At 37.1% G+C, this 24,503-nt stretch overlaps 1 protein-coding gene across 4 annotated transcripts in view; it reads left to right on the top strand.

Annotated features, from left to right (window-relative positions):
* TfAP-2 (transcription factor AP-2) overlaps positions 1-24,503 on the top strand; it is a 235,370-nt gene that overhangs the window by 123,713 nt on the left and 87,154 nt on the right. The window contains exon 1 of one of the 4 annotated variants that reach the window (XM_011051569.2): positions 3,319-14,729. The exons of the other annotated variants lie outside the window; for them this stretch is intronic. Coding sequence (XP_011049871.1) covers positions 14,454-14,729 — 276 coding nt within the window. The 5' untranslated portion in view covers positions 3,319-14,453. Of the gene's footprint in view, positions 1-3,318; positions 14,730-24,503 lie in introns of those variants that run through there. 4 annotated transcript variants of the gene reach the window in all.

Raw genomic sequence — 24,503 nt, 5'->3', positions numbered from 1 at the left:
TTCCTTTTTTTGAAAACGCGAAACTGGCGTTTCGTTTTGCTTTATTACTGAAAACGGTGACGGCAATTGCTGGGACGCACGCGGAATCGCGTATATACCCGTAAGAAGCCCGTATTCGCGTTGTAAAATCGCATTAGCACGTAACCGGACATACCGCATTCACCGTGCGTCGGTTAATGTTTGTCCTGTCGTTCCGCCATTCTCCTGGAGTGCGCAATGCGCGCACTCGGGTGCTCGAGATAGCTCCGACAATAAGTTTTACGCTCACCGTACCGCCCCGCAATTTATTTTACCTTACCCCGTGGCACGCAATGAAAACGATGTAAACGGTGCGAGCACGTTTATCGAGGAATTAACGTGGAATAAACCAACGTTAACGCCGCGCCGGTGGTTGCCTCTGCAGGTGCCGCGAGTCACCACAAATATTGATGCTGGAAATAAAATGACAAGTACGCGTGCAATTTGAGTCATAACGCACACATGTGAATTATAGCACCTTCGACGTTGTATACAATAATTAAAAACCACTTGTCTAAGCGCTGTGACATCCGAGGTACAACGGTATATTGTTATAAACGTGAAGCTTCGTACACATATCGAAATCTCGTACTTGATTTAACTCGCAAGTAAATGCTACATTTTATTTATTCTTCTGTCAATACATCTATATCGAATTTTAAACAATAAACATTTTTATATTTGTGTACGAATTTTTCGTTATGACGCCTCAAAAGTTCTATTCTTCGAACAACAAAGACCAGTTTTGTATTTTATTTCGTTTTTACTTTTACATTTTTAGCGAGAAACAATACTGAAAAGGTGAAATATTGTGCATTGACAAAAGGGTTAACGATAATGATGATAGGAATTTACGTGAGAGCGATGTTCAGTTTCCTGAATTAATTTCAAATTAATGATCAATCTAAAATTATGGATTCCTACACTCTACACAGCTACACTCTCGCGGTACAAAATTTATTCCGTTCTTGTACCTTTAGGTACAAGTTTTAGCATACTCCGTTGCTTTATGACAGATGAAATTTCGTACGTCAAGTGGGTTTCGTTCTATCACGATGACAGGCGTTTTCCTGTTGTTATTATTATTATGTTCCTGAAAAGGAGACATACATCATATTTAATAACTTGCAAATACGTACCTGTCACACATTCGACACACGTGATTGTCGACCTATCAAGCTTTATGAAATAGGTCGCGATGGTCAACGACCGCGAGGTCTTCACGGACTTCCCATGCAAATCGAGAAGTCAATGAGCTCTTGCGACATTGTAAATCGTTTCTCTATCGGATCATCTCCAATGGCAGATTCGTCTTCACGTTTACCGATCGATTCGCCAGTCCGTCTTAAAGCGGAGACCATCAAGGCTTGCGCACGTACTACGAGCGGTTACATTGAAATGCAAGGAGAGTAACCGATTATAATGAAAAAAACGAGGGATGCGTCACGATCGAGTGCCTGATATCGCTATTCTTGCTCGAGAAACCGCAAATGGTCCATTCGGGATGGACTCCGATCTCGGACGATGCTGCATATTTTAACAATCCGAGTATATTCGTCGTTTTCTGCGGTATGCCTGCGCCAGATAATCACACATGAAATATTGTTGTACGGTTGAAATATACTGAGATTTTAATTTGAAAAATAATCAATTTAAACAGTTGAAAAAATTCGTAGGAGACGTTTGGAGACTTTGAATTTAAATTTACTTTATCCCACTTAATTTTTTTTCTCTCTCTTCGTATAATTAATATGCTCTTTGTGTCCGAATCACAAAACGTTCATTTCAAGATGGATCTCAAATTCGTCAATCGAGTATCAGGATTTAAATTAAAAGAATATTAAGATGTAATGTTGAGCGTAATATTACAAATACAAAATATCACTTATTGTTAGAATAAATAAAAATTGAAATTCAATTATATGGTAACGACTCTTGAGCAGAGATCATTCTGATCGTCACAAAAGCGCGGTATTATAAATTGGTTAATGAAAATTCAATTTCTGGCTAAGATTTAGTATTTCGTTTCTGCGGCGTGTCAACGTGGACGACAGCAGACGCGTTTTGCGACCACAATAGCGTTAATAACACGAAGAAATATAACACGATAGAGTTAATAACGATTAGCGTGCGTAATCTAATTGCGAGAGATATATATATACTGGCAATTTGTGTTGTTCTCCATAGAATCTGAAATGTAAATGGATGTTCTGAGAGACGTATTTTATATATATGGCATACATAGTATCGATCGCGTGACCGGTCTCGTTACGTTAACATGCAGTACCGCCAAGCGTGGCATAAACCGCGGCCGCAGCCTTTAACTAGTAGAAATAGCCGTACGTGTTATTTCTCTATACCTTTTCCGTGGTGCCGCAAAGGATTTTTCAGTGCCTACTTCAGTTTAACTATTTTCTTCCGAATATCAATAATTATCTGTAAAAAATAAAATGCAAATAAAACGTATGTCTACATAAAAAAAATATGTGAAGAGAAAATTATCGGAATTGAAAGGATTTTTTATACGGATAAATTGAAATTGTATGGTATAAAACGTTCTGTAATAATTAAATACACGAGGAATAGCGTAGATTAGCGTCATTAAGAATGTTATGTAGCTTAGCGAGCAATGATTTGCAAAAGATTGTATTTAATGCACCGAATATTTAGAGAAATAAAGGGTGTTTTTTTTAAGCCCGATAGAACTTGAAATTGTAAAAAATAAAACAAAAAATTAAATTAAACAGCCGCGGTGGCCATATGCCCGAAATCATTTTCAAATGTTAATGCCATGCATTGATCTTTCGACTAAAAAAAATTTTTTGATTATAATTTAATTTTTGTGTTAGTTTTTACAATTTTAAGTTCTATCGGGCTTAAAAAAAATCTATCGGGCTTAAAAAAACACTCTTTACATATAAAATTGTTAAATTGGAAATGTCGAGATCATCTTAGGCATTACAAAGAAATAAATAGATACTTAACATTTTATTGTTTTTTCATCGGTATATAAATTCAAGATTAAGAAGAAAAAACAGGAAATAATGCAGTAATTAATGTGCCAATAAAATACTAAAACACCATTAATAAGTAAAAATATAAATTATTTAATATAGAACGTTTGACTCTTCTTGGATTCATTTTTAGCTTATATTTTTATTAATTATTTATATGTTTATTGATCAATATTATTTTTTACGTTACTGAAAAAATATGGTTTAAATATTAACTTGCAGATGAGTAAGATCACTCTTTTTTTACTTGGAACGTCTTTCTTAAATTAATTTTTCTCTTACAGTGAAACATATATCCAACATTCCAGGCCACATATGTTTTTAATAACATTTTTTTAACAAGGATCTTTCACTTCTGAGTCCACATTGAAGTTAATAAAAGCTTAAATTGAATCGCCAAGTGTAAGGATATCTCCAAGAAAACTCGAATTTGTTCTATATTAAATGATTAATATTTTTTTAACTATAACTGTGTGTTTTATTCGTGCAATTACCACGTTGTACTCATATTTGTACTCATCATTTTTTCCTTAATGTTTAATACGAATCACAAGTACTTTATGAATTTTAGAATATTCAGAAGGAAACCAATCGATGATGAATAGAAAAAGCGATTGATCTCAGTTTGTTTTGACAGCACCTTGGAGAAACTGTAAGCGAATGTCAACTATAACGGAAATAAGCATGATTGTTCGTTTCGTAGACGGACGAAGATGACGGACGGCAATAAATCGACCGGGCACAACAACACGTGAACACGTCATCGCCGATTTCGCAATCGACGCAATCGACGCAATCGTCGCGGTAGCGGATGGTGCTCTCGGGCACGGATCTAAATCGCGTGATCGAAGACGCGATTGTAATAACAAATCTCTCAACAGGCCACGCCTATCTGCCATTATTATTGGCCGAGGTTACGGGATAAGGAGAGAAATAGGTATGGACGGAACGACCCGTCGCTGCTGATTGCGATCACGATGTCGATGGCAACGACACGCAATTGGCAGTGCAATTTCTAGTAGTCGACGCTGGCGTTTATCTCGGCCTATCTATCGCTCCCCATTCGAGCGCGCCATACTGGCTCGTTTAATCCACAGAATCTCATCTGTACGTAATTCACGGCGTAAGGGAGAGTCCAGTGCCCTATTTCTGCAAACTCGACAGGTTGTCTAGCGTACCGGTGGATCCTGACAGCCTTCCAAGAAATTTATTAATGGATCTAACAACGTGACCGCAAGTGCAATACGGCACGTTACTCAACGACTTTGCTGTACGCGTTATTACACCTTTCGAATTTAACGACACGAAGGAAGTACCCTTGTTGCGTCGGAAGACGAACCACAATTCCTATTTTAGATAACGAGTATCCCCTGCGCGAGATACATCAATCTTTAGCAATTCGTTTCTCGTAGAAATTCTATAATAGAATCTAGTCACGAGTGATTCTGTCAAAACCTATAAGAAAGACATTATGTACTTTCCTCCCTGTAGATATATACTATCTCTCTCTCTCTCTTTCACTTTAAATTATACTGCTTCATTTCATAATTTTAATTAAGATTATAGAATAAGACAATCTAAATAGAAAGTGAATATATACTTATAATATATACAAGGAAGAAATATATTTACCTACTTTTTCTCTCAACTCTACTCTGAAACTTTTGAAGTGAATCTCACATTTAAAGGGATCCTAAAGCCTCCTGTTACCACGTAAGCACGTATAATTTTTGTATAAGAAATACTTTTTTTCTCTTTCATCGATTCGAAAATCCTTTTGCAGGATTAAAATATACAAAATATGTTTGGTAACGTTTTAATACGTGTTTGAAAAGTGGAGTCTATACCGAAAACAATCAAAAATTTCAAAATTAATATATTTTTTATCATTTTTTAATGTAACATGACGTCTCAGCTGTCAAGTCACAACATTTGCTTGATGTGAAATTTTCGCAACCTGTATGTACTAAATAATGGAAACAATGGTTTCCTAGATACGTAGTTTACACAAACAATGTCGAGTTCTTAGAATTAGACTTAGACTTTATCGTGACGAATTTATTATACGCAAATTGACACGTACATATAACTGCGTGTATCATGGGTTACGTGAAATATTATTCTGGTGATTTCGTCGGAGTTCGAGCTTTACTTTAGGATCCCCTTAAAGATTGAAAATCGAATCACTCTTTTTCAAGATCAGCTCTTCAGTATGAGATTCTACCCCAAAGAATTTAGAGAGTAAGATATACTGTCAAATTCACTCGTCACGTGGTCAGACTCTGTGTTACAAGATCTCTAACACGCTTCCTCACACGTTAATTTTGCACGTACCGTAGAACGACGTCCGCCCACGACAACGACGTTGCCGACGTCGAAGACACGCCGTCGCCGGCGCGGCGTGAAAATCGAGCAGAGATAAGCGGAGGATGGAGCGGAGCGGAGCGGAGCACAGGTACGCGCGGCGGGGCGTAGCGCCATTTGTACAGCAATATATTATCCCGGCGAGTGTATTACGTCGTATCGTGCAGGTTGGATGGCCTTTACCATCAGGAGGATATTGTGCGCCACCCATACGTGGCCACACATCCCGCGACACGGCCGCCGCTATCTGCATCCGGCAGAGACGCGCCCTCAGAATAGACGTGAAAATATGCTCAAAGATTTCTCTCGGGAATGCCAGGCACTGTTACCAGGCTCTCGTCGTTCGTCGTCCCTTTCGGCGCCACCGACGTACTCGCATTATCGAGAACGGGTCGGTTATAATCTGAAAAATGTATCTTCCTCCTCGTTCCCTTCCTCGCACCGGATAACTTGACGGGGCGCTTTTTCCCCTTCTCTCTTATCCCTCACAAGACTTTTTTCGCACGTGGTCGACGATCGTAGCTGTTCTCAGTAGTGATCTTCTGAGCACGTGGGTGGCAGCAAGGAATTCTTAGTATATATATATATATACGACGATAAGGATTTGGCTTCTCTAGAAGAAACTGTTGAATGGAGAAAGAGATTGATAGACAGATAGGTAGAGAAAGAGGAATTATACTTACACAAGTTGTAGCGTTTCGGTAATTTGCATTTTATACAAAAAAGATACTTGTAGACGCTTCGTAAATTATTCTCGTCAACTTCTTTTTAATGAGTGTAAATTTTATTTTAATGTCTTTCACAAATTCCAATTTGTTTCACATTGTAATAATGATGCAATTTAGATCTTAATCTTAATCGTGATCTTCAATAGTATACCTATAACAATTTTTTCGTGTATTTTTTTTTTCTTAATTTTAAACTACATTTTTGAACATATTGAAAAAACGTGTGCACGTTTGTATATAAAGTATGAATTCTATACACATATACAGTTAGAGCAAAAAGTATTCGTACAAGGAATTTTTTATAAAAAAAAGTCTTATTTGTAGAAAATAAACATTAATTAACAATTTTATGCAATGAATACATTCTGTTCTAACATAAGGAAACGAGCTTCGCATGTATTCCTAATTTTAGAAGTTAAATTTCTCGACTGTACGAATATTTTTTGAGCATCCAAACAATATAATTTTTAATTTTCGCTTATTTTTTAGATGACATGTTTTTTCATAATTAATACACATCTTTTTGGCATATATAATTTTAAAAAACATACAGTCTATTTTATTCTTCATAAATAAATTGTTAATTATCCAACAAGAAGTGATCAATTAAACGTCAACCGACGTCAAATGGTGTTAAAATCATCGTATCGATGTCGATTCGACATTAATTCGATGACTCATTTCTCGGTGAATAATATTTACTTTTTAAAAATCAAATTAAAAAAAAAATATTTTCTCTGTTTGCACTCACTGTATATATATTTACGTGTCAGAATTTCAAATTTGAAATGAGATAATTTTACTATAGAAATATTTGAAAGATTTAAAAAGTAAATTTTGCCTTTTGCGTTGCAATTAAGAAATTTTCAGAAATTTCAGTTTTATTTTTACTGATAGAGATCTTCTTACGACTTTATAGAAATATAGTAATCATAAATTACGATAATCAAACTGCAGAATATGCTTTTAAGGAAAATATACGCGCGCGTGCAGCTCTTTCGCACATTCGACTTGAAGAAGAAAAGTTTCAGGTTTACTCGCTTGTACCCAGAACAGAATACCATCCACTCAGTCTGGACAGGTGCTTACACACCAAAGGAGAGCAGAAAGAGGACGTGAGAGAGGGGAAGGAGGAAGAAATGATCTGTCTTGGTATGCCGAGGGGGCCAGCCTCCCATGAATCGTCGGACCCGTTGTCGCCGATCGCTGCTCACCTGACCCGAATATTTTTGTTCGTTAAACCGATATTAATCGCCGCAACGAATTCCGCGCGTAATTATAGCGTGATTATAGAAACGATTCGTGCGACTCGGTACTTTCGTCGACGTGGCGCAATCGACACGGATTACCGATTGCGCAACTTGACCAACGCGGATCCGCTTTTATAGAATTAGTCCCATCCAATTCGTCCATCTACAACTTTTAATCTCCTCATTTCTAAAAGCGAATGTTGCAAAAACCAGCGAGGTCGTAAAACCGAACAGCGTAAATATTTAAATATCTAACGATAAAAAAAAACTTTCATGTAAAAGCAGCGTTAAAGGAAACGAGTGACAACACGTTAATTAAAAGGTCATCTGACGAAGTCCAGTAGTCGGATTTACGCATCGATAAGTAGCAATATCGTTAAAATTGAAATGCGCAGAAAATAAACATACAGAAAACATGTTAACGTAAAATGTAATTAGTTCATTGCGCGTAATAAGAATATTGAAATAAAAATGGATTTGCAAAAAGTCAATTTGCGAATACAGCTTATGTTTGATTCTCACAATCAGTTCGACTTTCTCCATGCACTTTACGGACTTTCTATTAATTAAATTTTGATAATGCAACATTGAATTAACATTGAATCGGCTATATTCTTTTTGCGATCGATCCCGATCGATCTATATCAAAGATAAATCGCGTTTTAAAATCGTTAACATTATTGTTACTATATGTTTTTTTTTTTATTTATAGTTGTTTCTCAAACTTTACTGAGATCTATAATGCGCTAAGAAATCACATATCCCGATTGATAAAAATAAAATAAAATTCTAGAAATTACTTTGAATAAATAAAATTATATTTTAATTAAAAATCTCATAAAAACTGTTTCATCATACACAGGTAAAAAATATTAAGAACTTTAAAGTCGACAACTAATAGGTACATAAAAATGCAAGTAAAAGAGTTCTAGATAAATGAAAATATACATGCCTAACATTTTTGGCCGAGACTGTAGGTTATATCTACATTTATATGACAGCAGATTACACGTTTGTCTTTTTTAATATATTAAATAACATATTTTAATATATTTAATATATTTTAATATATTAAATATTAACTATTGAATATTAAATAATATATTTTAATATATTTAATATATTTTAATATATTAAATAACATATTTAAAAAAAGAGAAAATACAAAGAGCATTATTATTCAGCTCTTGTTTTTTTGTACTCGATTACGCAAATCCAATACGAGTTACGCAGAAAGAACTGTGTATCTCAGACAAATTTATTGCAGTTCGGATTATATAGCGTCGTTCATATTACCGTCGCATTCTTTTCTAATGATCGACTCATTTTGTTTTTACTGCCATTCACATTTCGGCCAAAACATATGAAGGAATGCGTACAATCTACGCACGTAAATCGCGTCCCACGTTCCCGTCGACATCACATGCATTCACGCACACTCGCATGGATAATCCCGTTAAAATTTGTCACTAAGTTGATACCTAACGACGCCGATCAGCCCTCCAGCTTTGTTATATTTAATGTCGATGGTTTAATCATGCCATTAATGACCTGATATCAATCGGAATCGATTATCTTACCGATCTTATCTTAATCGTGTATAAATAAGTCGCCGATGGAAGTCTTTCACTGGAAGGTATGATATGGAATGATCGACCCTCGCAAGTCGCACATAAGTCACGCGTCTCGACGTACAGTAATAATCGCGTTTTATCGATTACCTTGTACTTTAAACTCATAGAGCAGACGTCAAGTGCGTCAGTTTCGATACGGGGAAGAGTATTCATGAATGATGCCGGGAATCTAACTGATTGCACGCTTATTATCTTCCTTTAATTACGTTCGAGCCTGTGTTAATTATATACATATATATCAGTTCCAGCTCTTTCATTCTTAATAATGAACGATGTATACCATTATAATATATACAGATTTATGTATTGTATTTATTTTTTTGTTTGCAATGGCTTTCTTTCGCTATTCTTTCTCTATTCCTTTTTTGTATTATAAATATGTAAGGTTTGTAGTTGGATTAGTGTACACTTTTAGAATTTAAAGTGTGAAATAAATATATATTTGATAATAATTTACCTATTAAATAATAATTTAGAAAGAATTTGCGCATGCAATTACAGCGTTGACTCCATATTAGTTTCTTTGTAATTAATTTTTATACAATTAATTTATATACAACTACAGAAGGAGTAATTACTTAATCGAATTAATTAATCAAATTACTTAATTAATTTTAGTATATTGTATTTTTTTTTTTTATATATATATTTGGTATTGGCGGAAGCAAGAAAGAAAGTATTCTAGTGAAAAATATTCTAGCAGGAATAAAAACAAATCTATGAATAAAAGCGTAATAAACATTTGTGTATTTTTTTTTATTTTAGAATCTAAAAGCTCTCGTTTTAAGAGACTTCTTGACGGTCAATCTCGAAAATAAATCAATTACTACATATCTAATCGACGTCACTAGATTTAGGCTCGGCAGTTAGTTAAGCCTTCGCTCGCGCAACATCGAGAAGCGTGCGTGCGTGCATGCGTGCGTTACGTGCGCAACGCTAATTGGTAGAGCAGGTAACGAAGGTAGCGAGAGAGAAAGAGAGAGACCGGTCTAAAGTGATCTAGCGTTAGATCGAATCGACGTGGATCGCGCGAGAACAGCCGACAGATCGTACGTCGTTAGTAAAGATCTGATGGAGTAGAGACAAGGAGCCGATACCTGTTGCGGAGATGTGCGCCGCCGCAAATTGATGACACGCAGAACAAAAATATCTCGGGGCGCGACAAGAATAAGAGAGAAAAGAAATGAAGGGAAGAGTAGTGTTACACGAGTTTAATAAAAAAAGAAATTACATATGATTAGGTGAGATTTATTGTAATGTAATGAAAAAATTTGGCAGTTTGCGATAAACTTAAAAAAATAAGTTAAATAATCGCAACTTTAATTATTATTATCTTTATAAGAGGAAAAAAAAAACGAAATACAGACGATTTATAATATTTTGCACAATGTATGCCATAATTCTTTTACAAAAATTATAAGAAATTATATAGGATTGAAAATCATCACAATTTAAAAAGAAATCAGGATTTATATACACTGGGATTTACATACGTTCGGGATTATATAAAATTCTAAGTACGATCGGAGTAAATGCTGTATAGTATTAATCTTATCTCCAAGATTATAGTTGAACATAATAATAATCATATACTTGTTTCCATCGCGCGATAAATGCAGTATATGTAATAAAAAGACTTTGCCTGTGAATTACATGCGTTGATAATTAGATGCTCGGTAGAAAAGAGAAGCACAAGATTATGTTTTGCGTACAGAACCGGTCTAATAAATCCAAAAAGTTTCGGATATCCGATAATTCGATCTAAGCGCTAGATCTCGGCGTGCCCTCGCACGCATCTCAGCCGTCATCCACGAAGGAAGCAGCGACAAAGCGGCCCGAGATAAGTATACACTCGAGTTCATTGACAAGCACGTCCCCGCGGGACGATTATTTCCCTCCCGATATTCCAGCGATCAGGAAGAAGAGAAGAGCAACGAGACGCGAACGGGAAGAAACGTCAAGCGTTCCAGCGAAAGGAAAATGTTAAATTCACATCCTCCCTTCGTCTGTCTTGTTCAAGTTTCCTCAAGTTGTACGACGATCCTTCTCGATCCGCAAACACACGTACACCGCGTACTCTCGTTCGACGAGAGACGCGAGAGAAGGAGAGAGACACCGAGCGGTCTAGTCTCTGACTACGGTCGAACGAAGACGACGCTCGAGATCGAAGAGGAGGAACGCTACGGTGGAGGAAACGACACGGAAGGGGGCTAGCAGGGCAGAGCGGGAGGATGAAGCTCGAGAGGCGTTCATCGGTCGGCGGAAGCAGCGCCGACGAGACCATAAGATACAGCGATGAAGCGAGACGAAGAGTGCGACAGCTGGTACAGTTGATGGTATTTGTGCCTGTGGACGCACCGGTACCAACGACGTACGATGGTTGCGTGTGATGGTGATGGTGGTGGTCGGTCCACCGAGTATATCGTGTGGAGCTGCGCTCCAACACTTGCTCCACGCACGAGAGAGCGAGGAAAAAATAAAGAGAGAGAGAGAAAGAGAAAGAAAGAGAGACACTTGCCCCCTCCTGCCGCGGGCGGCGCCACTCGAGGAGATCCTTTCCTCTTTTCGCCTCTAGGCCATTCTCGAGAGGCGCGCGCGCCAACGCGGTGTCGCCCGATCGGTCCTCGTCGACCTTCGACCAATACACGGGCGTCTAAAAGAGTGCGTACCGCGGCTTTCCACCGGGTGACTTTTCCGAAAGTGACCTCGCGGAACGAGTGGGTTGGTTTGGTGCTCCCTTTCCGTGACCGCCCCTCCCGCAGTCGCCCTTGTACAGTTAATCACCAACATCGTCATCATCGTCGTCGTCGTCCTCATCATCGTCATCATCATCTTCTCTTCGCCCCCACGTGACAGTTCACGACCACGTGGTCTAGTCGGATTGATCGATCGCGCTCTCGCCGCGGGATGCCAACGTTACTCGCTACGAAGTGAGACAGATTCCAGAAAGTGGTGATCGTCATTCGCAGTGTGTTTTCACAATGGAATTAAGCCGTAATGAGAGATTAATAAGGTTCGTGCGTAATGCGTGAATCAACTATCACCGACGGTGAATATTATCGAAATTTGATTCTCGCGATTGCTAGAGAAAAGGAGGAAGAGGAGGAGGGAATCTCGCGCGACGAAGGATTCGAGAATCTACGTGATGCGCGTGATTTATTATCTTACTACGCAGGCTCGAATAAACACAATCGGCCTCGCGTAAACTGAGAGAGGATATCGGCATGTCAGCGTGCCGCGCGCGTCGATCGATCGAGGACGGTATCTCGCCACCGACCACCGTCCACGTCTCGATTCCGCGGTGAAATCGGGCCGGGTCGAACGGCCAGGCTGTCGATTGTGAGAACGGTAAACCGGCACCGACTCGCACCGCGGAACCAGCCTGCCACGTGACTTTCGGTGGCTGCCCGCGGCTTCTGCGTCGTTCGCCACACGCGAGCGTATGTACGCCATTGGATGCCGTTGCGAGTATACTCCGGTACTCCGATAATTCCGCATCGATCGAATCGCGAATGAAGAAGTGCGTCGAAGGAGATTACTCGCAAGTCGATTACTCGATCTTCTGACGTTCTTTTTTTCTTTTTCAAATTCAATAGTCATCCTGCTATTGACGGCGAAAAGAAGAAAAAAGTTCACGACCTGAATAACGACGCAATCGCGACGTAATCGCGTCCGGGAAAAATCTGCGCGCGACGATGGGATGCCGTTTAATTATGTATTGACGTATTCAATCTAATGATCGAAGCTGCCTTAGCTGCGCACAGAGGAGGAAAAACGGAAAGGTGGAACGGGAGAGAGATCATCTCTCGGCGCGGATTGCGTATCGCGCGCGGAGAGTTGAATGCGCGCACAAGCAGGCACGAGGTCGTCCCCCTCGACGATCGTCTCGAAACGAGCCTCGTCGAAACTCGTTCGAAAGCTGACGCATCGCGTGAACGCGAGACGCGGTCCGGAGGCGATCGGTGACGCAAGATCGAGGCATTGAACTGTCCCCGCGTGTTTTAACGCGACAAAATTTCTCCGGCGCTGCAAGATTCCACGGCGAGACTTCGATTTCAGGTCAAACATTGTAATAACATTCTGCGGATTACCACGATCCGTTCGCGCTGCATGATTGACGTGCGCCCGATTGGCCCTCAAAGAAATCCCGCCTTGCGTTACCTGGTTATATTATCGAAGTCTTGCTAAAACGATCGCGTAAACGCGATTCCTCGTCGAACGATCGAGATGTCGAAGCTCCGACGAAACGGCGCGCTGACAGCTGTTCGCAAATACTGTTGACGTTTGAGGTCTCTTAATTGAGTGGAACGTAACGCGCGTCGAGAACAACGTAGTTTCTTTTCGTGAATGGCTCTTCAACGATAGTGAAAGTTACGTTTGACAGCGAATTTGCATACAATTATAGCAGTGCCATTGTAAGTCGTCACTATAGATACTCCCAAGTTTCATGCCATAGTAGTGATATAGCTAGAGTTTCCCTTTGCGACAATTTTTTTTTTTTTTTAAGAAAGTACGTCTTCATTTCGCAGCGTGCCACTGATTTGTGTCATTTATTGTAAAACTGGTATGGAACAAGTATAAACGCTGATGCGATGACGTTTGTACGCGTCTGAAATTCAACGTCATCGTACAGTGATGGCTGCGAGAGGTGTAACATCGCGATTAATGGCAATTTTAATGCCTGGCTCGTGTATGGAAATTTAATCGTACAGAAATCAAGGCGCAGCCCGATGAAAAACTTACATATTCTCGACAACGTTTCGCTAACGACACACAACTTGGTGATTTGAAGCGCTCGAGTGCGCTTGTTGATATTTCTCGTAAATAAACCAAGTTTATCCAGTTAATGAACGATCATTATGCCATCAAGGAATAATCAGGAAAGATTGCCGCCGACGATGCGATTCGACAAATGTATGTGAATGTTACTGACAATCGGATCTTCGTAATTGGCCAAAGTTTTAACAACGATAGCGAACCCATGCATTCCTCTCGTTAAACAATCATTACTGGATGATACGCGCATCGTTTGTCGACCGTAATGACAAACATATATACAGGAATGTATCTATCAAATTGAAGTTTAACACGTGTACACGAGACTCTCATGTCTCATTATCGAGAGATCCTTACATTGTCAGAGTTAACAACGATAAACTGGCTCAGGTTTGATCTCCGAGTTCCTTTCCAATTGGACGATGGCGAGCTCATGGAAATTCCAACATTAAGATTAACCGATATCTCTGGTAACTTCCGATAATTGGTCGCGGAACGGACGAGATTTTACGACGAAAGAAGGCTCTATGTACTCGCGTCCGTACTCACTTGGCCACTGTCGGTGTCTGGCTGTTACCTATCAGCGGCTGGCGACTATCTCGTCAGATCTGCGCGAGTCCCGACGAGCAAGGTAGCGGGTATCATCAACTCTGGACTCCGGAGTCCACCATGTCCGTCTTGGAAGCCGGTGAAGCTGACCGGACGACGACGATGTCACCGCTGGACGAGGTCGTATCCCCGACGAGCGTCGAGTCGGAACTGATGGTCACCGACATGTTGGACGAGCACGAGGCTGCGCTTAACGAGCACAGCAAGCGTAAGAGAGACACGGACGGCGATGAATTGACGCCAAGGAAGCTGCCATCGCTCACAAGGAACAACAATGAGGTCGGGTTTGTCCTCGAGGGAAGTCCCGACGACGAGCTGCAAGAGGACAGGGACGACGTGAGTCTGCCTTTTTCTTTCAGCAATATTAAAGCGCCGAACGGAATTCTGAATTGATGATGATGTAATAGAACAATGATTATTATCGTAATTGCAACAAATTTTATACTAAGTAAATGATAAATTAACTTTCAATAATATCATTATTGATTGCCCTTGATATTATCAGAAATATTTCTATTATAATTAGTACTATTATTTCTAGTACTAAATTCAATAATTGTATTTTATTTTTTGTTATTTCGTATTTGATTTATACTGTTATTGTTATATTTTGTACTTAATTTTTTTCTCGACTACTATATTCAACTACGACTATATTCGACGACTATATTCAAGTTTGTATTCAATATTATTTGTTAAATTTGTGTTTTGTTTTGTAATTCTTTATTCTGTATTTTTAAATACGATCTATTTTTCATACCCTTTTGTTCCGCTTTTGCGCTTCTATAACCGTAACTCATTACTCTCTTTCTCTCTCTCTCTCTCTCTCTCTCTCTCTCTCTCTCTCTCTCTCTCTCTTCTCTCTCTCTCTCTCTCTCTCTCTTGTGATAGACATTAGAGTAGCAGATTTTGCTGGTGCTTTACCATTTTGTGCACCTGTACTTTAACTATTTTTTTCTTGCTTAATTCTGTCACCGTTTTTAATTTGTAATTGATACACAAATAAATTAAATTAGATTACATTAAATTTTGTATATCATAGACATAATAATACTGACAAGGATTATTTTCGCAGTCGGAGAATATCCTTATCAATTTCGTTATGCATAATATACAAAATATTTTTAATAGTATCAAGGGCAATTAATAATGATGTTATTTAAGTTATTTTGTTATTTACTTAAAATTTATGAAAAATATGCAGAACTGAAATATTTAAATATTTATTACGAGAATTAAACATTACGTAATATATTCATATTTATATATATATATATAGACATACTTAGAATAGATTACGCATGTGAAGTTGTTTTAGGAAGAATAAGATTCGTTTTAGGAAAAATGAGCTGAAAGCACTCTCTCTCTCTCTCTCTCTCTCTCTCTCTCTCTCTCTCTCGTTCTCTCTAAGGTATCAAGTTGAAGAAATGATACCAAATTCTTTTTGACAGTGTAAGGCACAGAAGTTAAGATTAAGGAATGCGCGGTCTATACCTATCATGTTTATGTATTTGTATTTATATGACTCATTTTTAGTATAAATTTTTGACATTCTCGACAAATATAGTAATATTTTTAACAATACTCTGGTTTTCTTTCCTCATTTGTTTAAATCATGTGTCCGCGCAGAAGTATTTTTTGTTTTTCGAAATATATCTTATCGTCAATTGAGAGACAGGTTTTCTGTGTTGCACAAAGATAAAATTCTCATGTGGTGTGGAGAGACAGAGAGAGAGAGAGAGAGAGAGAGAGAGAAAGAGAGCAGCTATCGAGTGCCCGCCTACACACAGTTATACCTGTTTCAGACTCCGCGAACGTATATTCTATTCTTGACACTCGGCAACAAATCAGATGCTCAGATCCATGGGTGTAATAATACGCGGCTATTAATGCGTGCTCTTTCGCGCTTTAGGAGATCTGCATCGCCGGTTGTGCCCTTCTTGCGCGATTATTATTCGCATTACATATTCCTATTGTAATATCTTGACATGATTCAAAACGCGATGCGCATTTCTACTGTTTGCTCAAGCTTTTCTCTCAGTGCTATAAATTTAATGACTTTATTGTCTACACGCATCGTTACGTGTTTCACAGAGTACCGCTATCGAACAAGAGTTGTGCATTTATCAGACAGAAAGACAGCTAGTATTTTAATTGCGCGTCTAATGTCGTCAATCAATAACGTGACTGTGATCTAAAAAGAAATACAAAATCTTTCAACAGAAATAATTAAGCGCTTAATAAATTGATCATCAATGCTGTCGAGTACCAACAGCTTGATTTATTACATTGTCTTATAATAAATTATTTCAATTTATATATAAAGACAGAAATTGCACTAGCACTAACATCCGTTAGATGACGGACAATCATCTTTACTTAAAAAATTATCACTTCGATGAGATCTTCATGCAATTTCCGATTGTTATTGTACAAGTTACATCGAATGTGGATGAACCACTGGTCGCATCGTTTATTATTACGCGATCCATCTTTACCAAAGGTAAATCAATCTGAGAATGAGGACGAACGGATAGGCAGCGTCGTAGGAAACGAAACGAAGTTGCGACGCCGCGCGAAACGGGTTTCAGGAAAAATCCGAACGCAATCCTGAGACGTGATCGGTGTCGGTGCTTCACGGTGCGTTCGATGTAGCACGTGGTAGCTATACGCCGATGATCATACCGTCCATGGTATAGCATCGGATATTCCATTAACCGCATTTGCGAGTCGGTGGCGCGCAGCCGCGCGAGCGCGAACGAAAAGAAATTATCCTTCGCTACCGACTCGGGCTCGTGTCGTTAATTATATCCTCGGAATCGGCGCTTTCGCAGTGTCTAACGATGCCGTGAGTTACCTTAGGTAGTTTCACGCTTCTCGTGCACGTGATGAGGGAAGATTAGCTCATAGATGTTCTTTCGGCGAACGTTTCGTGACCGACGACGTTTGGGAAATAATCTCTCCTCGGGGAGGGGAATTTAGTGTTTTTAGTTTTAATGATCACTGTTAACCTTTTGGGTGGAAATTGATTTATTCGTATCTACAAGGAATCTTGCTAATCAAATTTTGATTTTAATAAAACTTTGTACAGGATAACTTATGTAAATTGATGACTTTTATAGAAAAGATCAGTTGGGATGAAAAAACGATTATTTTTAAGAGATAAAATAATTTCTTATAAATCTTTTCTTGTTATTTTGAAAACTATTCAAGATATCCAAAACATGTACATACAAAAGTTTTATAATATTAAGAAAATAATTTTAAAGATATGAATTTTAAAAATAATTATTTCTTTTTTTCAATAATATTATAAAACTTTTGTATAAAATATTTTTTGATAACTTGAACAGTCATGAAAAGAAGCTAAAAACGCTTTATTTATAAGAGATATTTTCACCCCTTAAAACTATTTTTCCACCTCAACTAATATTTCCTGAAATTTACCTGTTTATATAAATATATTCAAAATTTCATTGAAATTATAGTATTTGACACTTCTCGAGATTTCTCTAATAAGAAAATATACTTTTTATTTATATTAATTTAATTAATGTAACATTTAAATTGAACGTTATGAGAGACGATTATTAGAGTGATCGAAAATAGAAATTGGAAAGTCAATCGAATTAATATCTTGCATATATTATGTAGGAAAGGGAAAGGTAAAAGTCATTGCGCGAAATGTTAATATTTTTCTTACCGATTGCTACACGAAGAAGCAATAATACGTAAATATATACATTATATATATATTGACAAATTATCGACGATAAATTTCTTTAGATACATCGTACTGTAACTTTTTAAATATAACTAACTTAAACTTTGATAATCCAAGCACCGTAGCGTTATCACGCAATCTTAATGCCAACGTGTGCAAAGGTATAACCATAATGATAAATCATAGTTAATAATATAATTGGACAGCAAGATTAATAATGTAATAGCGAAATAATGCAGATTCGTACGATTAGGCCACCATCGTGTAATGCAGACGTTCAACACGATGTGCTATTGAGAGAATTATACGGTATTGTAAAATTATTGATACGTAATAAATAGTTAATAAATTTCTCCTTGGATTAAAGAATAAGTATAATCGTCGATATATCCAAGAGGCTTAGGGTGAATTCATATCTTGACAGAAAAGCAGAAAGTAGAAAAGCAAAAGCCAATCAGAATTCACGCTAATAGTCAACAAGTTTCAGCTTTCTGCTTACAGAATATACTGTTTACTACCAGCGCGAGCTCTGATTGGTTTCTGTTTTTTTGCTTTCTGTTTTTCCATCAAGGTGTGAATTCATCCTTACGCGTCTATGCATACGTCGAGAAAGCTGTCGTATCGAATAGCGAGTGACGTATCGATAAACGCGTCAGTCATCGTCATTGCGATCTCTAAAACACGCAAATCATTTCAATCATTTTGCGTTGACCGAACGTTGGCGGAACGTAGGAGGCGAAAGCACTTTTCGATAAAAGTATAGCACGCTAAAATCGGCCCGTAGCGAGTCTCGTGCTCGCTGAACGGATAATATCGTCTCGTTAAGAAGCCAGTAAACACCGCGATTGATCGTCGAAAGATCCCTCGTATGACAGTTTTAATGGCCTGCAGATAATCGCCTTTGCCGACGACTTTGCGAGCGATTAAAGGTGAGGCTAATGTGCCTTTCACGTATCACGAAAGCGCAAGTACAGTGATGGTATATAGTGTACAGTACGGCAAACAGTCTTCTGTTTTGTGTGTGTGTGGGTGTGTGTGTGTGTGTGTGTGTGGGTGTGCGTGTGCGGACCTTCTTTCATGATGGGTCGAACCTCGCAATTTCTCACATGATACCACTTCAATTCACGAGAAATAAGGGGAACACAACCGTTCGCAATAAAATTTTAATAATTCATACTTGCGACCAAATACCAAGACAAGATCTCGTGCGACGGTAATTAATACGCTCGAGCAAATAATTCAGCAAAGTTCACTCAGGTTTTTTGTTGGGTAATGGTGTTTACATTAAGACAGTATCATGCGTTTACACGTTTTTACCTGTTTGTTTCGCTTTATAATCGTACTGCGGAGACAAAAAGAGAAACTTCAATAATAATGTTTTCTATCATAACGATAAATGTACTCGTATATTAAACACCGAATATAAATAGGCGATAATCAACGTAATTATCGACATCAATATACAAATAAAAAGTTATTATTTTAATTAATTGCTAGTATTTTGCATATCTCGAGCCCGTAATTTCTTTGATTTAATAAATAATTCTCAAGAAAAATAGTCTATATTATATAACAATGCGGTCTGCATTAGATTTGTTTTTTGCTAATGTTTTTTATCAAACTGAATTTAATTTTCTTTTTACAAAGATAATTATACCAAGCAATGTCAAAAAGGATAAAAAATTGGGCGAAGAGTTTTGTAGACGAAAAATATGTAATTTATTACATTCTTCGACTGAATACAGCTAAACGTTATAATAAAATTTTTACATATTTAATTATTTTATATTTTTAATATTAAACAATTAATTAAGTGTAAAGTTATTAATATAATAGTAATTATTATTTATTATTAACTTTATATTTAATTGTTTAGTGTTAAAAGATTATCAAAATTTTTTCACGAATTTTGTTCAAGTTTTCCTCAAGAACGCAGATTGTTTTGAGAATATTAGAAAATGCGCTGTTCAGATCTAATGTAAACCTTTTAAAGTATTATATGCTCATCCGCGACTTTTTTATTTCCTGGATATTATTACCAGCTACCGATTATAATGGCCACAGAAGAGTGCCGTTATCTTGTTCCATTAAGAGGAGAAACCGTCGTATAACATCGTCCATAATGCAACCTATAAAATTAAAATTGAACATTCTCTTGTAATATATATTATAATAAACATGCCGTTGATCTACAGCTTATCACGTTTCATATTATTGCACGTCCCAATTTCCTGCAATAATTATGTATACGCATCCACGCATGCAGGATACTTCGACTTTCGGACAAATACAAGATTATCTTTAGAGGACGAAAAAGGTATTCGTTTTTATAGTGTTTACAATTTGAAATTTATTAGCGCGACATCTTAGTTGGGAAAAGTTCGAGGATCCACCATTAAGATCGTAGATCTTGAGACGCTGAATGTATACGGCATGATGGGTCAAGTGTCCAATGACTGTGATTCTTCCTCAAAGCCACTTAAAATCGGAGATCAATCTTCGTAAATCTTAAACGTTTCGCGCGACGGATGTCGTTGCGGACTTTCGTTGGCGTAACATAATGACCGCCTGCGGAAAAAATTCAAGCATGAAACGCGGTAGTTTAAAGACCGGGAGATAAATCATCCCCGGCATCGTGGATAATGATAGGTGGTGCAAAACGATCGCGCACATCGCTCTCGTGATATATTGTTCCCAACTCCTTGAAGATAACACTTGAAATCCCCGGTGAGTGATAATCCGGGGTGCCACCGATGCGCGTGCGATTTCCGGTGCGATCTACTCGGGAATAGACGGTTACTGTAACGTCGCTGAAAAGGCGTTCGATCAGTGAAATTACGGGCTTCCGATTATTGACGTCGTCCTCGTCTCATACGCATCAATGTCGACCTAAGGAAGGGAAAAGACTGACGTCGTTACGGTAATCGTGATATATGTTGGCGAAAACAGAGTTTGCCGGCCTTCGTTGCGTAACGTTTACGTAACGAATAACTCTTGAAGAAGCTTTGTTACACTGGCCTGACCTCTTACGATTGTGACGTAATAGCGAAGCTTGAATTTTTCATAATTACGCACTTTCCGATACCTATAATTTTATCTCATGCTCGTATGGTGTTCTTTCTCAACATAATTTATCGTATAATGCCATAACTGCTAGGCTAAATATCATATTTATGTAACTTCGTTTACATACTCTCTAAAGTCTTTGGAGTAGAATCTAATTCTAGAGAGTGGACAAAGAATGACAATTGATGAGCCAGTGTTAAAAATGAGTCGCTTAATTGTCAATTTGTAAGATTTCATTTTTTTTTTTTTAGTTAAAGTTCACTTCAAAGATTTTAGAGAGTACATTTTATAATATAATATTGTTGTAATTTCGTTTCACGTATCTTTGTGGCTGTTATTTCAAAATTTACTGTCAGTATTAAAAAATTATGTAATTAATGTAAGTCCCTATTCTATAATTCTTAATAACAGTGTCGACATCGATACTTATATTATCATTGTGCAGCTTTTTTACTAGGTATAAAATCTGCGCGATGATGTAACGACATCGACACTGTCATTAAGAATAGGGCCGTAAGCTATAAATTTTTAACGCTGGCAGTGAATTTTGGAACACAGCTTGCATCATCGCGATGAAAAAATAAAAATAACAGATTTTAAAAATAAACGAAAAATATACGAAATGTCGTTCATCTTTTATATATCGCACAAAATTACTATATTGCATATTAGAATATAGTGAATTATTTATGATAGTGACATAACGTCGGGAATCATACTCGTGATTTTATCTATGCGTAATGAATTTTTATTTATAGGCGCGTCACATACCACTGTAGACAAGGTCACAAGGCTTCATCTCTGTTAATTCATCTTTTCATCCCGCCGCTGCGATCCACGGTTTGTGATGAGGCCGCGTAGAGACGGCGAATCTTGACAAAATTAATATCCCGTATCGCAGAGTCCCATACACTATGGTCTTTTTTGTAAATTATTTAACCGCGAGAGTCACCATTACTCAGTCGAATATAAAATCTTCTTCATACATCACACATGTATGCATATCTCAACCTCAGAGTTTTCGCATTTATCATTGGAAAATTTATACCGTTTCTCTGATTCATAAGATTACTCGTTACCCTGTGTTTATTGTTGTTTTCGTGAATTTTTATTTACATCCTTTTTTATCATTAATATTTACTGGGTTAAATGCACATATTTTAATTTCAGATTTTTTAAATATTATTCACATTAAACTTTATTCGTTATTAAAGATATTAATGTACTTGATAATACATAAACGTTTTCTTTATAATGTAAAAGCAAAGGTATTATCTTTTTATATACAATTTTATTTTTTCCAATTATTTTGACCTTTAATATAATCTATGCAAAGGTATCGCACGCTTATACTTATAAATTCTTTCCCAGTAAGGATTAAGTTATTACAGAGTCTTCTGCTGATGCAGATACGCATCACGAAGGTAACAATGAAGTTATAGATGAATATCTACGCAGGATCAGAGATAGTTGTTTAATAATACTTTTAAAGCCCCGCGTGAATTATCGCAATTTCAGCTTTATGTATACAAGGAGAATGGGTGCCAGCGGTTATTGCGGCCGATTATCGAAATTGCCGCGTTGCGTTTAACTTCTCGCGTGGCAACCAGGAAACTTGCTGAGAGGGAAACACTATATAATGTATAGGCGATAATAAAAAGTGCATAATCATTGGTTGGTTTTCGCTACTAAGAGATTCTTTCCGCAGACTTGAAACTCTCGATGATGATAAAGATTATATCATATTTCATTATTGGCACGATATTGGATATCAAACTCATGCTTTACTGTGTTTTCTATTCTATTTATAACGAAAATATTCTTTGCTTTGAGGAAAAATTTACAAAATATATAAATATTTAAATAAAATAATATATATAGAAAAAAAAACATGTTCTCTTTTTATATAAAAGAAAGATGCTTGCATTCCTTTATAAAAAAAAAAATTAGACGTAAATTAATTGGTATACACGGAAAAAACGGTTTTGCTGAATATTAGAATATTAACAATTTTTGCAACTTATGCTTGAATTTCCCATAAGTTTTTACCCAATAAAGTTATTTGTAGATCTATATCAGATAATGCACAATAGTACTTCTAAGCAATATCCAAAGCATATACAATGCAAGATAATCCAAAGCGAACAGCTGTTTAGCTAAATATTTCGCAGATCTGAACGATGCGATTCCCGCAAATCCTCTTAGAGGCCGAGGGAAAAAAATATCAGAGTATCGAGCGTATTTCCTTCGGTAGCGGCAAGGAAAGAGAGAAGTATCGGCGTATTCGAAGAGACACGCTGCATTCTTAACGATTCTTTGTTGCATCCGGTTTATATCTCTGCCCTTCTGTACCTTTGAGATAAGGCTTTTTCTCCTGCGAGGCAATAAAGATCTGGATTAAATCTCATTCACGCAGGGCGCGCAAATATACCCGTGGCTCAGCAACCTCTGGCGAACCCAATAATCGACTGCGTAGCCGGCAAATTTATTCGCGTAACAGGCGTCTTACTCTGGCGTCATATATTATTACGATCGCTGGTTTATCTCCGCTACTGTTATACACTAAAGTCCGGTAGTTAGAGTATGGTCGCTCCACTTGGCTCGCGTTTTTGTGTTTAAATCTGTAGGAGAGACACATGGTTGACCGTTTGTTTATCTCTCGATAGTGAATTTCGATAGCACAAGATGAATTTTAATCCCCGCGTTTGAATTACGACGAGGACGGTTATCTATGATAACAGCAACAGTTTCGAGCTACGCATTAGGATCTGTCGCCTTAATGCTAACCAAGTCGGGAACCTGACATTACTGAGATGCCATTAAGATTTCTGTTGCCAGACAAGTCAGTTATTTTTGCTTTGGATATTGCTAGGATAAATAGAATTTACAGTTAAGTAAATTAAAAAGTATAATTAAAAAGTATTAAGAATTTTTAGAAAAATTTCTCAAGTTTTGGAATTGATTTTTTTATTTCTTTATATTAATGTTTATTTTATTGTATTATTTTATTTCTTTATATTAATATTTTATTATTTGAAATATATATATTGTATTATATATATATATATATATATATTTGAATTATAACGAAAATGTTTATACAAGGAAATGAAATTAATTTTAAAATTTAAGAAGTTTCTCTAAGAATTTTTATAAAATTTAAAAATTATATATATATTATTTTATGTTATATTATGTTAATTATTGTACATGCATTATGAAACACAATAGTAAAGATTCGTTATTTACCAGCATTCTTTATCTATCATATACATAAATATGTTGTTTAACATAGACTCAACATCTCAAGATGTGACAAT

The sequence above is a fragment of the Acromyrmex echinatior genome, chromosome 3 (genome assembly GCF_024713525.1).
Source record: "Acromyrmex echinatior isolate Ae372 chromosome 3, ASM2471352v2, whole genome shotgun sequence".
Taxonomy (NCBI): Eukaryota; Metazoa; Arthropoda; class Insecta; order Hymenoptera; family Formicidae; genus Acromyrmex; species Acromyrmex echinatior.
This window is presented reverse-complemented; position numbering and strand designations above follow the sequence as displayed.